The sequence below is a fragment of the Netta rufina genome (assembly GCF_964035555.1).
Source record: "Netta rufina genome assembly, chromosome: 2".
Lineage (NCBI taxonomy): Eukaryota > Metazoa > Chordata > Aves > Anseriformes > Anatidae > Netta > Netta rufina.
The window spans coordinates 96200042-96215470 of NC_140124.1; the positions used below are offsets into that span (position 1 = coordinate 96200042).

Genomic DNA, 15429 nt, shown 5'->3' on the forward strand with positions numbered 1-15429 from the left:
ATATCAATTACGTTGGCTTAACATCTTGAAAGTTACACTTTCTAACCAGAAATACTGGTATAATACTGGTAAAAAAATGCAAAACAGGTAGGGGACCATTAAGGAAAATGACTCACACAAAGTCAGCAGATGAGAGAAGCATGTCTTTCTGGATGGATCCTGGTGGAGGGAGAGGACCTCTGGAAGCTGTGGGCTCAGGAACTGAGTTCTTGTTCCCAGTCCCACATCAGCAGTGACACTGGATCTCTTTAGGTTGGAGGTTGTGATGTTAGCCATGTTGTCAGGGCACAGCAAGGGCTGCCTGCTTCCTAAGGGACGGGGAACCAAACAAGACAAAAAGCCGGCAGGGCAAGAGCATCATCAGCCATGACCCTGTCCCACCACCCCAAGCAAGGCAAATTGAGCAGACCAAGAAACGACAGTCAGGTTGAAGCAAGAGTCCAAACCATCAGACAAGGTGGTGGTGATGAGGCAGATCCAAGGTCAAGCCAGAAGCATGAATCAACAGATCAGGTTCAGATCTGGAGACAGTAACCAGGGCCAGTCCAGTGATCACTGAGCAAGTCTATCCATTATAACGAGGCAGGTCTGAGGTCAAGCCAGGAAGACAGGCTGCAGGTCAGCATATGGGTCAAGTAGGTATGGCCATGATGGAGCTGCAGGCAGGAGCACCTACAGCATCCCTCAGGCAGGGCCCAAGCCCGTGGGCAGAGGGTGTGGGTGGAGACCCCAGGTGAGGCTGCTCAGGGCCTTTAAGGCCTAAAGGTGGACTCAGCTCTGGCACATGTCCAAGAGATTGACCACATTTTGCCAAGCTGAACTGTTTACAAAGTGAGGTGTTAGTGAGGTCAGCTTACTAGGATGCAGGAAATACAGGTTTTTATTATTATTTTTGTTCTATATTTGTATAAGCAGAATATCCCAAGTTACCATAATAAGCTGAAAATGAGTAAAAATGAGTTCCTTCCAGATCAGAGCTTTATAAATTAATTTGCCTCACCTGTATTAGTAACTAGCACCGTGTCATCTATACCTACTGACATGGCAATCACCCAACTCACTGCAACCACATTCCAGATTTTATAGCCTTTTCCTGTGAATTAGTTCTGTGGCATACTTGTAAGCAGAGGCTTTTCTTGAATCTTTTCAGTGGCTTGCCTCTCATTATCACTTTGAATTTCTTCACCTTGTCTTTAGGAGACTACTAGTAACTCCTCCTTTCCTTGCTTATTCACTGATATCTCTGTGAATCATGAATTGCCTTGGGGCACTTCACTTGCAATGGAACTTTTGTCTAATTTTTATTGGCTTAATTTAAACAACTTTGTGTGTATTCATTAGGAATCGTTGTGTTTTAGGATTGGGTAAAATCTCATCACGTATGGAGTGTCTGCAGCTTCATGAAGCTCTAATTCCCCATTGCTTTGCCAGGCCTCATCATCATTTCTTGATGGGGTGTCTGGAATATTAAATAAACGATATCAACAAAGCACTGAAAAATTTCAGCAGTTCTGAAGAAAGGACAGCAATACTTACAAAGAAAGTGACATTTTTGTTATATTGACACTTTGAAGAGGGCTTATAGCATTAATTGCCCTATTCTTACATGGAATCTTAGTTGCATTTAAGTTGTAACTTTAGATATTTCATAACTTTAAATAATTCAAAGTGATTAGCAAGTTTTGAGATAAAGGGAGATTTTTGTGGATAAAAATACATCATAACAGAAGCCCTAATACAAGCAGACTAGAAAAAAAAAATAATTTTGAATTAAATTAAACAAACATACCCGAATTCAAGAAGAAAAAAAAAAAAAAAAAAAAAAAGAATAAAACAGAAGTGTTCAAAGTAAGAAGAGAAGTGCTGCTCAGGGGTGCGTGGGCCAGATAACCCACTGCTCAGATAAATACAGCATACGGAAGCAAAGGAATGGACCTTATGTCCTTTGTTCTATAACCCACCATGTACAAGATATGGGCATTATACAACAGCGAAAAAGCTCTATCTTCTGTCTGTTTATTTCCACTCCGAGAGCCCTCCCTCTGGTACTCTGACCTAACCAGATAGTCCTCTTTACCTAAAGACGGAGGCCCATGGATTTTAAAACAGTCTTATCTAAAGTACTCGCTAAGAAAAACTGCAATAAAAGGTGCATATGCCGTTTCCAAAGGTGTGTTTGTTGAAGGTGTAAGTTTCAATGGGATTACACAAGGAATAATAAAACAGCTGTCAATCTGCTCTTATGACATGAAATCCCCTTCCATAACAAAACTAATTTCAACCATCCAATGTTAATTGAGTTCTGATTTACAAGTTTTGGTAAACAATTTTTTTTGGGGGTAGCTGTATCTCTGCTGGGCTCTGGGTACTGTAACAAACAGCTTGCGGATTCTGTATGGCCAACACTTTGCTGTCTTTTATCATCTTTATTCAGAGTTGTGTTAATACTTAAAGTGAAAAAGTACCCCATTTTCAGGCTTTTGGTAAGAACATTTATTTGTAAAGAACCTTCTTTCAGAATGCTAACTGGTACCAAAAGCTCATTTTTTGTCCAACTGGAACGCTAAGACTCCCCCAAAAGCCGTACTTTTAAACTGTCAGATAAAACAGGTGGGAGACAAATAACAGTTTGGGAAGCTTTCAGAAATGGTGAAATGGTGAAGAAAGGTGTTAAACTGCTCTTAACGAGCTTTTCTGCTCTCTTGATGCCCTGGTGACAGGACAAGCGGGAATGGGCTAAAGTTGCACCAGGGGAGTTTTAGATGTTAGGAAGAACTTATTTACTGAAAGGGTTGTTAGACACTGGAACAGGCTGCCCAGGGAATTGGTGGAGTCACCATCCCTGGAAGTCTTTAAAAGACGTTTAGATGTAGAGCTTAGGGATATGGTTTAGTGGGGATTGTTAGTGTTAGGTAGAGGTTGGACTCGATGATCTTGAGGTCTCTTCCAACCTAGTGATTCTGTGATTCTGTGATTCAGAAGACCACATATGACTACTTACTTTTTGTAAAGGAACTTCCTAATAAAAATGTTTGTGGCAATACAATAGCAGGTCATGTGCAGGGTTTATTGTCTCCATCACTGTTGCCTCCCACCACACCTACCTTCAGAGAAGGAGGGCAAGAGATTGTCTTTTAACCTAGATGTGCAATGTAGACTAGCGTAAGGTACCCGGTCTTGTTTTGGGCTTAAACCAGCATAAAGCCTGACGGAGACAGGTTGTCTGAATTTATCAGGTCCCTTTCATGCCTTCCCCTGACAAAGACAGCTTTGCATGTGCCATATGTCCCTGAAGTTTGAGGAAATGACCAACAGAACAGAAGAGAGATCTTCCACGGATGGAGTTCATTACAACAGAGTGCAGTGCAAAATGATGAAGAAACAAATTTCTCAACCACATCACCTGCGGATCAATGACGCTTACACTACTAATCTGTTTTGTTATCAGGAGAATGAATCAGCTGATTTGTCTAATAAGCTTTGCTCTCACAGCAATGAAAAAGCACGATCATAAAGTTCAGTTTCGTTTCCCCGAGTGATCCCAGGTTTTGTGTACTTTTCTTCCTTGCTCATTGGTTTCAGTTCAATTTCTTTGCTGTTAGCTAGACAGAGTATAAAAAGACTGGCTGTGCAGTGCTTCATACACCACCCAAAGGAAAAATGGCTGACCGAAACGTCCGCAACGCTGGCTTCGGCTCCTCCGGTATCCAAGCAGGTTCGCTTGCTTCACACATGATGTCCGAGGAAGCAAAATCTAGTGGGGGAGGCGTGCGTTCTGGAGGGCCTACTGCTACTCTCCAAGAGATGGGTATGGGCAACTTCTTTTTTTCTTTTGTGGTTTTGCGGTTTAGTGAGTGGGGCCAAACGGAATTTCATTCTTGAATGCAGGCTTGTCAAGTGATCACTTCCCTCCTACATTCCTGTTTCACGCTGCAAGACAAAAGATGTGGGTATTTAACTGCATGTTATGTCCGGGATGCTAGTGAGGATGTTTTCTGTGTATGTACATATGCATGAGTGTATATATACATAGGTGGCATTCATGAGATTTGGGACAGTGTTTATTTGAAGTTTGCACTCTCTCTAGGAACCATCAATAATACAGAAAGCCATGCCAGCAGTAAGCAACCATACACTTATGCAGGAACATGATCTGTGTACCTACATTTAATATAAATAATCAGATTTCCTTTGCTTTTTACTCATACACACCCATACATATCACACAGAGAGAATGCATAGGAACCTATGCAGACACTATAACAGAGGGAAATTAGCTGCAGTTCAAGAGATAAACTCACAAAGGGAATATATACGCGTCCTTGCAGGATGTTTCCAAGTACTAAAAATAGGCATAGCTGGCTTTCACATGAGCTAACCCCACAGGTGCTTGCTTTTCTGCTGCATACGCAGAGCAGTCCCTGATCTGAGAACTCGAAGCAGCTTGGCACTTGTTTAACCCCAGATCCGGAGGGATTCATGCACAAGATATTCTGCCTACTAGTCCCACCTGTGGGACCCGATTCATCAGACACTCTAAGTATGCACAACCCCACAGAAAAGAGAACCCCATGTAATCCTGATTTACCCTGCTGCATGGTAGTCAGCAGGATGACCTTGGGTAAAAGTTTCAAACCCCTTAGTGCCTTACGGGTCTTGAACCCACATCTCCTACGCTTTAGGAGCGTGCTCACCAGCAGGCTGTGGGCTGTCATATTGGCCAGCTGCTGGCCTATTGCTTTCATGGTAAGCAGCTACATGTCTACTGCATGATGGAGCTGAGCGTGACTCTTCCAGCCATAACATGAGAGGTTGGCCAGGTAAGCTGGCCAGGGCCCAGATTTGTGCCATCTTTCAATTAATAAGAAATAAATAAATACATAAAAGGTGACAGGCCTGACTGAAAGGAGGTAAGTTATTTTCTTTAGACGTGGCTTGTGTTGCTGCCAGTATTATTCATAGCATGAGGTTCTTTAGACACTGAGGGAGTAAGTGACATAAGGGTCATTTGGAGAGATGCTGCATGGGACTCCTGTGAGGTGTAGTTTGAATTTTACTCTGTATGATTTGATTGGTGAGTTTAGGTAACTGATATGGTGCTTATTGAATACTCGGTAGCAAAGAAGTTAAGGGATGGTAGCAGCAGAGGGACAGAATATGAGAGAAAGTCAAGAGAGGAGGAGAACCTTGGGAGTCAATAGCAGGAAGAGCTACTTTAAGGCACCCCACTGCATCAGCAGCACAGATCCCAGTCCACAGGCACCACCAGACAGTTAATCTAATATTATAGCAGAACAGAGACAACTGCCCAACCCTGCCTTCTGCTACAGATAATGGTGGTATAGCAATACTCAGCATGGCCACAGCCAGTGGTGAACCTTGGTGGTGATGCCCTACAGAGAGCATGAAGCTGCAATTTTTAAAATAAAAGACTGAATATATTTATCCCCTGGTGTGTTGGGAATATTTAGAAGAGAGAGAGGCAGAGTAAACATTTGATGGTACCTGATTTTATTCTTGCAATGAAACAGTATCAGCTACACCCTTTTATGAAACGCGCTGTTTTTGGTGAAGATAAATCTGCAAGACTTGAGGAAACCTTAGCCGTGCCTACAGCAGGTACTCCAAAAAAGCTTTTATCCATGTGAAAAATACTCTGTCTGTAACATTGCCAAGACAGGTGTGAGCTTTGGCTCCCTGCAGCAGGAGAGCTTGCCACACATTCTTTGCCTGATTGAGAGCTAAAAGAGTCTGATTTCATTTCCGCAGGTGCTCACTGAAATCTCTCGCTCTTCAAACACATCTTCTTAACCTTTTTATTAAGACTGCAAACCCTCCCCCACGAACAAACGTGCATGGAGGAGTAGCTGATTCTGCAGCAGGGCACAAGTATTGTTCAGCATCACTTTACAGGAGATGTTATAACAAGCTCATCACCAAAATATTTGAGCATCCTCCAGGAATGTTTTAAGGGCTGTCACTAGCATTTGTCATTGTTAATGTCTTAGTCCTCTCCCACAAAAAGAAGGGCTTGCAATGTAATACTTTGGGGCTTATTTATACTGAGATGGAGATACACATATGTGTTGGCTACCACAGCTTGCTGAGTTCAAAATCTCGAGGTATCTATTTTGCATAGGTTTATGCTATGGAAAGTGAAGTGAAAGGTATCCATCACTTGTAACAGTAATAACTGCAATAACCCCGAGTTCCTGTAAAAGTTTGTTCCACAGCCCTCAGAAAATCAGCAGTCTCTTTGTCTTCTAATAAATTTTCTAGCCTTGGTGTTTGTTTGTTTATTTATTTATTTATTTATTTTTAAATAAATAAATATTTTAATAAATATTAATAAATATTTTATAAATATTTTAATAAATATTAATAAATATTTTTAATTATTATTATTATTATTATTTTCCTGTTTTATTTATTTATTTTTTAAAGAACAGTAGATTATAATTATCCTGTGAGGTTCCTTCCAGTCAGGAAAGCGCAGTAACACTTCCTTTGTAACTGTTGTAGGTGCCAGAGGCTCAACACATTCCTCAGGTTTTACCAGCAGCGGGATCTCCAGTGGATCCAGGGCTTCTGACATGATGTCCCAGGAGGCCAGATCTCATGGTGGTGGAGTCCCCAGCGGCGGCACAACTTCCACTGTCCAGTCCATCTGTAAGTGAGAGCCTTCCCAGTAAAGCTGAAATAACAAATGATTTCTCAGCTCAATTGTACATTTAATAGAGGAAGGGGTGTAAAGAGAAGTTGCTGCATTGCATTTGAAGCGACATTTCTTCTGTTTGTTGCTTTATACTGGGTGGGAAGCAAAAGCTAAGGAATTAGGGGAAATAACTATGCAATAAAGTTGCAAGGATGGAGGTGGATAGCAGAGACAGAGAGCTGAAACACCTAGTTGCAGAAAAAAGGTCACTGGAAGTTTAGGTTATTAACTGAGCGTAACACAAACCTTTGGTCTATGTCCTGGTAGTGCTTGTAACTCATGCTTAGATATTCTGTATGTTGCCCTGTACAGCAGATTTGCTTTATATTGTTCTCATGTGTTTCTTTATGTTTGTCCTTAGCAATGGGTGGCAAAGGAGGAAGGCACTGAAGAGAAAGAAGCATCAGTCTAGAAGTAAGCTCTGCAAGCAGTTCATCATCCTGTACTGCCAGAATCATTTGACATCTTCCCTTCTTTGCTCTCCCTGACACTAACATGAAAGGCAAAGCTGTTTTCACATGTGCAAATAAAAGCTCTGTTAAAATCATGGATGCTTGTGCAAAATTAATAGGGGTGGGGATGAGGATGGGGATGGGGTGCAGGTTCTTCCTTGGTTAAATGTCCTCTGAAGCACAGGCATATACAAACACGAGCCAACGAAAGGAAGCTACAGTACTCTGGGCTGGAATAGGTCTCACTATCTGAGCCTCTTGCTGTTCCCCACTCACCTTTCATTCAGATGTGCTCCCACTGCACCATTTCCCCAGGTACACACATTGTCCACTTCCTAGACACGTTCCCACATACATTCCCCTTTCCTTTCATTCTTCCTTCTGTCTTTCTGGCTTCTCATGTTCCCTCCCCTATCTCCTCCTTCTCTCCATATTTCTGATAAAACCACCTGACGCAGCCTCCCCTTTTACTTTCTGTAAAATTACAGATTTAGGGATTTCTTTACACAATACTAATCGTTCACATATTAGCTCTCATATTTAAGAATCAAACTGTTTTGTTCACTGCAAATGAAATGCAGAAACATAGTCACACACAGATTGTGATAGTGTATTTCTGTGTGTTGTTTGTTTTTTAAGGTCAGATGCCTTGACTTGAGTGGTGTTTTACATGTTCACCCTCACATGAAATCTTCCCTGCTTATTGCCTGCATGCTGGTTATTCACTGCTAATTTTTTACCCCTGGCATAGATAACTAACTGCAATCCTGGTGTTGAATTATGTAGTTAACAAAGACAAGAAGTGAAGAACATGAGGTCCAGGTGAAATGAAAATGAATTCAAGGCATTATGAAGTAAAAAATGAAGTATTCAGTAGTCACAGACAGCATTTAGACTCAGGTATTTCTGTGCAAAGGTGGAACCATCAGTTTGCTGGGATGCACCATCTTCAAGTCTGGGCTGTTACGTGGCTCTGCTTGAGACATCCTACGCTTTCCTCACAAGGTCTAATGCAGCAGACTTCTAAAATACACCTGTGCCCTACCAGCAGATCTTTACTCCCTTCTGCACGAGGTAGAGCAAGGATGTCCACGATTCCCATCCATACATTCCCCCATGTACAGAAGCTGTCAGAGGATCCAGATGCCCACAAGCAAACTGTCCAGCACCTGTGTTAACATTGATGATACTGAAGTGGGTTGTAACAACTAAACTAATGTAAGGATGAGTAAAAATTAGAAAAAGACAGGCACATGCATAACTTGAAGGACAAACAATTAATGCTATATTATCTAGAAAACAACATGCAATCATTTGATGGCAATTAAAGATTATGCTTCTTATTTGCCTGCATAGCAGTAAAATTTAATACCAGGATTCAGCTTCAGAGTTGGCATTTCTTGACCTCAAGTGCTTTTGCCTTGTTTAAAAAATGTTTAACTTTAGTGAAAGCTAACAAAAGATATTCATGCCTAGAAGAAGGAAAAACAACCCAAACCAAGGCAACAATTGTTAATAACATTTCATTTCACTTTTCAGCACTTATGCCATTCTGGCATTACTAATTTGCCTAATTTTTTCCATCTTTGCACCTTCCCATGTTGAAAGCTATCCTAGATAGTTCTCCTAAAGCTAGGAGCATCCTCGGTTGCATCTGAATTCCCTCAGCTGCACCAGCTCCAACAGGCCTACAGGAGAACAAAGGTAAATGCTTCCTCCTGAATGCTTCACTCAGAGACCACTTAAGCAAATTCACGTGTGCATTATTAGAAAGGAATTATTTACATTTTTTAACAGAATATAATTGAAACAGTCAAATAACAGCAGATATGACAATCTAAATCCCTCACGTCTCTCAATCAATCTCCTGCAACAAACAGACAGAAGGGGAGAGAAAGGAAAAGAGCCAGCAGTGTGTGATTACCAGAGCAATAGCAGTGAAGCAATGCACTGCAGAAAGAACATAGCTCTCTGCACAGAAATCAATTCCTCCCATGGGACGGGGTCGATAGTTGCCTGACAGGACAGTATACAGGCAATTTAATAGCATTTTATCTAAATGAATCTATTCCTCCCCCCCACCGGCCTCACAGTTCATGAGCAGGATCTCTTAGTAAAATAGATTTATTTATTTTTTATCATATAACAGGAAAGCATTTATCATGCTGAAGACACTACCACTGTCTATTAAAAATCATTTATCCCTGTTAGTTTCTCATTACCAGCAACTCTTTCCCAGCATTGTTATTCTGATTAGTTAACTTATGCACGCAGTCCATAAAAATCACTTTCAGTTAACTCTGGAAATATTTTTCTTACTCAAATACTTTCTAAATTACAGGTCACACTTTCAGGGAAAATAAACTCACAAACCAGGCAGAGCCAGTTGATTCAAAAGAGTGTTGGTATCTGAAATGACATTTTTATGCAAGAAAAGCTATTTTTTTATTTCTTTATTTTTTGTGCAATACATTGTACACAGAGATTGGTTGTCCAGTGTATCTATTTTAATAGCACTTTAATAAATAAAGCCGGGCTGATCTTATTAGTGGGTATCTGTGTGAAGTAAATGGTAATGAATAAGAACCCCTAATAAGCATCATTCCAGGGATGGATCTTCGGCTCTCTGGGAGTTTGGTATTGTGCCCCAAAGGCTCTTGTAAATCCAGCCACAGTTCTTGCTCATCATTTAGAAGATTAGGGGCTGATAAGCGACAGTCAAGCCTTATTAGGACAGGCTAAGGCAACAGAAAACATTAATTGGGTAATTTAATGCACAAGGAGACAATAAATGCCTGCATTGTGGTTCAGATGCTGTTCCTCTATTGATTTGTTCATGTCTTATTTTGTGGAATTCTCACAAATTCTTAGTGGGCAGAGTGCAAGGCAAAGTCTCTACGTTTAGAAACATGAGACCACTTTTGTTATTTCCTGCAGCTTCTCTTTGCCTCCTGCATTACTAAGGCACCCTTCAGTATCCCTGTCCCTGGTAAGCCGATGAATGAAAACTGATTCCTTGCCCAAGGACTCCTCAAAGAAAGGAGGGGAGAGAGACAAGTTACGGCAACTACCTGCACTGAAATGGTATCTTACCATCTCACTTGTGTCATGGTTTCATCTCTTAAAGGTAAATTAAAATATCCCCGTTCCCATGGGTCGGACAGGCAAGAGACAGCACGTGCACACAGCAGGAGCACTGTGACTTTGGGAAGAAGCCTAAGTTCTCTTTTCCTCCTGGAAATTACTTGAAAATTTTCTCTTCCCTTTCACTGTTCTGAGGAGATGAAGAAATAGTTGCTAGACTTGTCTTCCTCTGGAAGTAAGGAAGATGAGAGGAAGCTCCTAATCTGGGTATTTCTCCCCTGTCTAGTGCCAGAATTAACTCACTCACTTGGGGAGTCACACAATTCACTCAGTGGTGGATTTTAGTGTCTAGAAAACCAGTCATATACATACATTTCTCAGTCATATACCAAGTCCTTACTTGGATCCCATTTTAAGATTTCCTTCTCTGCTACCTCTTTCCCACAGCTGAACAGGAGGGAAGAGTTTCTCTCAGAGTGGAAGTTCAGCACAAGAAGGGGAGATTTCCCTTTACTTAGCTGACTGAGGCATTCATATCCTCTCATCTTCTAACACTGTAACTTGGAAGATTGGCAGTGATAATCCATGAACAATTTATTTTAATAATTTACATTTGAATCAATTAGAATATTGAAATAGAGTTTTGAGGCAGGCACACAGTATTATTTTCAAACATTATGTTCTGTTTGACAGCATTTGGTCTCACTTATTGTAGCTTAATTCCAGGTTCAGGTGCAGATTTTGTCGTCTTTGTTTTTTAAGGCCTCCAGTCACAACCTCTCCCTTCCACCCAGCAGCTTGTTGCTATTTCTGCTGAGAATGATGTTTCCCACATCCGTGGCACTGGCTGGAAGGCTATCTCCTTGGCAGAGCACGCCTCCACTTGAAACTTCTTCAGATCTGACCCGTTTCAAGTTGGTGTTGTCTTCACACCTCCCCATATTTAAGGAAGGAGATAGCCCTTCTCACATTTACCGTATGATGTGGTGCTGCAGAGTGCAGGTCCCTAAACTCATGGATGCTGTGGTAGAAGAGGCAGGGTCCACCTACAACCCAAAATGACATCCCATCCACTACCACATTAAACAGTACTCTAATGCACTCCTTGCGTCTTCACAAGGACTTGACCCAATCACAACAGCCTGAGACTATCCACAAAAACAAAAATCCTTCTCCTTGCACTCAACTTGGCAGGACAGCCAGTGGCAGACCTGTTCTGCTGGACATAGTGCAAGGGTAAATCAAGGCAGGCCTCCACATCTCAGATCTGAAAATCTGCCTGGAGTCAGACCAACAAATTCCTTTCAATCAGCAACTGGATACTCAGTAGCTGGGTCAAGCAGATTAGTCCATTTCCTATTCTGGAGCAGACACCCCCATGTTCTTTCTGTGAGCTTTCATTCTGCTGAAGTTCTGAGCATTGTAACCTTAACAAAAAAATACAACAAAATTGTGCAGGCTGCCCACAACAGTCCATTTCCTTAGGGTCTCATGTATTAAAGAGACACCATTAATAATTTTATTTAAACACACAGTAATTCAAAATATTGCAAGTACATTCCCTTATGAAAATATTCAGCATTCATGATTATACTAATTAACTTAAAAGAGTTCCCCGTCTTTCACTCTGTCACTTTTGGGGAATAAAATTAACACTTAAATATAATCCAGTTTAGTGCTCATCTAACACAAGGAATAGTTTATCTAAGCTATCTTATTTTTACCTGGGGATTCTTTTTTTAAATGCCTGGTTGTGAATGTGAAAATAAATAAACAAATAGATTTCCCTTGATGTCACAAAATTTCATAGAAAATATTGTCTCTAAGGAAAAAAATAGTGCATTCTACAAAAGCAGTTCTTAAAATTCAGATGTTGCTCTCTGCAGTCTTTTACAATTGGAATTTCCACCCAGCCAAGATTTTTACTGGCCAGTTTTAAGCTAGCTCTGCAATTTATGTTTATACATAAACAGCCCTGATTTTAATTGCTATCAACTTCTTATACTTGATAGATGGTCTTAAACATTTTTTGTCTCCGGAGACTATTTACTTTGCCAAGTATTGACACACTTTCAAGATTTATACTTCTCTAAGGAACGAAGTTTACAATAAAATGTAATGTATTCCGTGGCTGTGAATGGTAATGTTACTGAACAATCCAAAGATATTTCACAACTGATAGTTATTTCCCTTTTGCACCCAGCCCTGCACTGTTTTAGTTCTGCTATAGACTTAGGGCTTTAAGGAAAACTAAAATTCCTAATTTGACAAATATAATGTTTCAGAGATCCAATATTGCTTAATTTACGTTTCCTTCCACAAGAGATATTATCAGACCCATGACTGCACTTCCACTCTTCCCAATAATTAATATAAAAGGGTAAGTCTGGTGGAAGGGGTTTGTTCAGTTATGGGACAGGAGTAACCCGTTGCTTTACAGAGGTCAAAGCCAATTCCACACCACAGTCAGGAATAAGCAAAGGCGTGAAGTACAATGTCAAACGTCCAAGTGGTTACTAGTTATTAGACAAACATAGCTCAGTAGATGAATAAAGTCATACCTGGATCAAAACATTGGGATCCAGTGTGCTGGTAACATCATGGGCCAGAGTGCTTAGAGAAACTCAGAGGTCAAGGAAGGGTTTTATATAAAAATACATCAAGTCATATCATCCCCATGCAACTGCTATTGCACTGCTGCAAGAAGTAGTACTGTTAATAGCTCTGCCAAATCAGCTGAAAAGACCTCCATCACCAAAAATATTAATAGATGTGACTTTAGTGGCAAAGTACAGCTCCCAGCCTTCTAGGAATGTGCTTTCAAGGGAGAAACTTTCATTCTTTTTCTTTCATTTTATTTTTTTTTCCCAGTCATTTCAGCTTTTTAGCATAGCTTTCCATACCTATCTGTTTTGCAAATAGGTAATTAACTGTCACACAGCTGTTTTGCAGAGAAAAAGAAAGACAGCTCTCCGTTGCTCTCTTTTTATCTTACTGTTACCATATCTCAAAGATTAGAAGGCACCGAAGCAATAAAAGGAGAGACATGCCCCACATCTTCCATGACTTGCTCTTCCTCACTGACTGGGAAATGGAAAGGATGTGATGCAAGAGGGTCTGTAATTTCCCTGGGGTAGCTGATGGACAAGAGTAATGGCTGTCAGGCTTTAAACTTAAATACCCCAGCGTCTGCTCATTGTGAGACTACAATTCCAGGTTACTTGGCATTTGCCATTGAGATGGAGGAGATATTCCCTGCAATTTCTATAAGAAACACTAAAAAATCCTAGTAATAAACTATTTTGTCAAAGTAATAATTCATATAATTACCCATTGGGAATCCTTGTCCTGGCCATCCTCCCTCTCCAACATGTTTTACAAGGATTTTGCTAGGTAAAATAATGCAGTATCAACCGCAGCCAGAATAATAACTGAACAAAGCAACAGAACAGAAGTATAAAGAGAAAAGAAATGAGCACTTGCTTAAATCTGTTAATAACCAGACACAGAATCAACCAATGGGAATAATCAGAACAAAAAAATTAAGAGAGATTAAACCCAAAAATATTTTTGCAGATTTCATCCCTGTTGGAGCAAGCAATAGAAGTGGATAACTAACTGAGGTTACATGATAAAAAACATGTAAACACTTAAGCATTTATATACAAATACTTGAGAAGTTCTTCATATTCTGTCAGCATGAAGTTTTTAATTGGGTCTGGTAGTTTGTGTTGCAAAGATCTTTTGCATTAAGCCTAGTGAATTTCTAACAAAAATTTTATTAGGATGTAAACCAACTCTAGAAAACTATTTCAAGATACAGAAATAATAATTCTTCTGTAGTGCAATTTATTTATTTCTTCTGACCCAAGGGTATAAATTGGACAATAATTTTACACCAGTCCAATAGAGGACTTATAAAAGACAGTGAATGAGATCTTTCATTTCTGATTATTCGTGTTTATTTTATATTTAGCATAAATATCTTATGAAAATAATCTGTTAGATGGTTGGTGCTTTTCTGATAAATTTTAAATTACATATTGAATATTCTTAAGATGTCAGGTACTGAAAAGATAAATATGTTATTAATTTGATTCTTCTTGCCTCCTGTGCTTAAAAAAAGGGTATACACACAAAGAGGTAAATAGCATTGTGATTTTCAGATAATCTGTTTTTAAATTGTTGATTTGGAAAATGTGAGACTAATAGCACTGAAAACAACTAAACATAATAGGATTACAATTTAATATTAACTAAGTGTTTCTTGGGGGGTCTGCTGTAGCAGTGCCTCATTGCTGGGATGCACCAGAGTAATTAGTCTGCAGTGGCATACAGTGGTGATACATGATAACTGCAGTTTTTTTCTTGCTACAGTGAAGGTTTTCCATTCACAGGTAACTGGTTTTTATTTGTGATACCAGTCATAAACTGGCACAGAGTGAGTTTGTTCTTGCTGTAAGCTGGTTAGGGAGAAACCAGTTCTCAGAGGACACCATACTGATCCCAAATGTGCAAGCAAAGGTTTGCTTGCTTTTCTCCCGCATAGCAGAATTATAAAAAATACTGAGTCTCACTTCTACTATACTGCAGGACTGGCTATATTGCAGTCTCTTTAGGAAAGCTGTTGAAGCCAAGGGTGGTCAGGGTGAGTGGGTAGTGTGCTGGCTGCAGGACAGAGGGACAAAAGGAGAGGCAACTCTCACTCCTGCCATTCTATCATCTAAATCCCTAATTGTTTCCTTTCTCATTTGGCTCATTCAATGACTTTATGCAAAAGGAGCTGACCTCCTCCATTTCTTATTTTTCTTTTGTCTTGGATGACAGCATTATTCAGTTCTGTATCAGGGAGTGCGGTGACAGATAGTACAAGGAGGGTGGTGAGGGCACCTCAGAGGGTGGTGAGGCCCTGGCACAGGCTGCCCAGAGAAGCTGTGGATACCCCATCCCTGGAGGTGCTCCAGGCCAGGCTGGATGGGGCTTTGGGCAGCCTGGTCTGGTGGGAGGTGTCCCTGGTACTTGGCAGTGCTCTTCCTACTGGCCCGACATACACATATATACCTTCATAATTGTTTGAGAGGGGATATCTCAATAAGCTTGGTTTGCAGGATGTCCCCATGAACCACAAAGGTTGAGAAAGGTACAGAAGTGGCAGTCAAGGACTGATTCCCACAGAAA

General features: G+C 40.5%; 1 protein-coding gene across 1 annotated transcript; it reads left to right on the forward strand.

Annotated features, from left to right (window-relative positions):
- Positions 1–3660: 3660 nt before the first annotated feature.
- On the forward strand, positions 3661–7105 carry LOC311206374 (uncharacterized protein; the record flags this gene model as incomplete). Its single annotated transcript, XM_084281654.1, has 3 exons — positions 3661–3808; positions 6523–6669; positions 7077–7105. 3 exons carry the CDS (start codon positions 3661–3663, stop codon positions 7103–7105), a joined length of 324 nt encoding a protein of 107 aa, XP_084137780.1.
- Positions 7106–15429: the final 8324 nt, after the last annotated feature.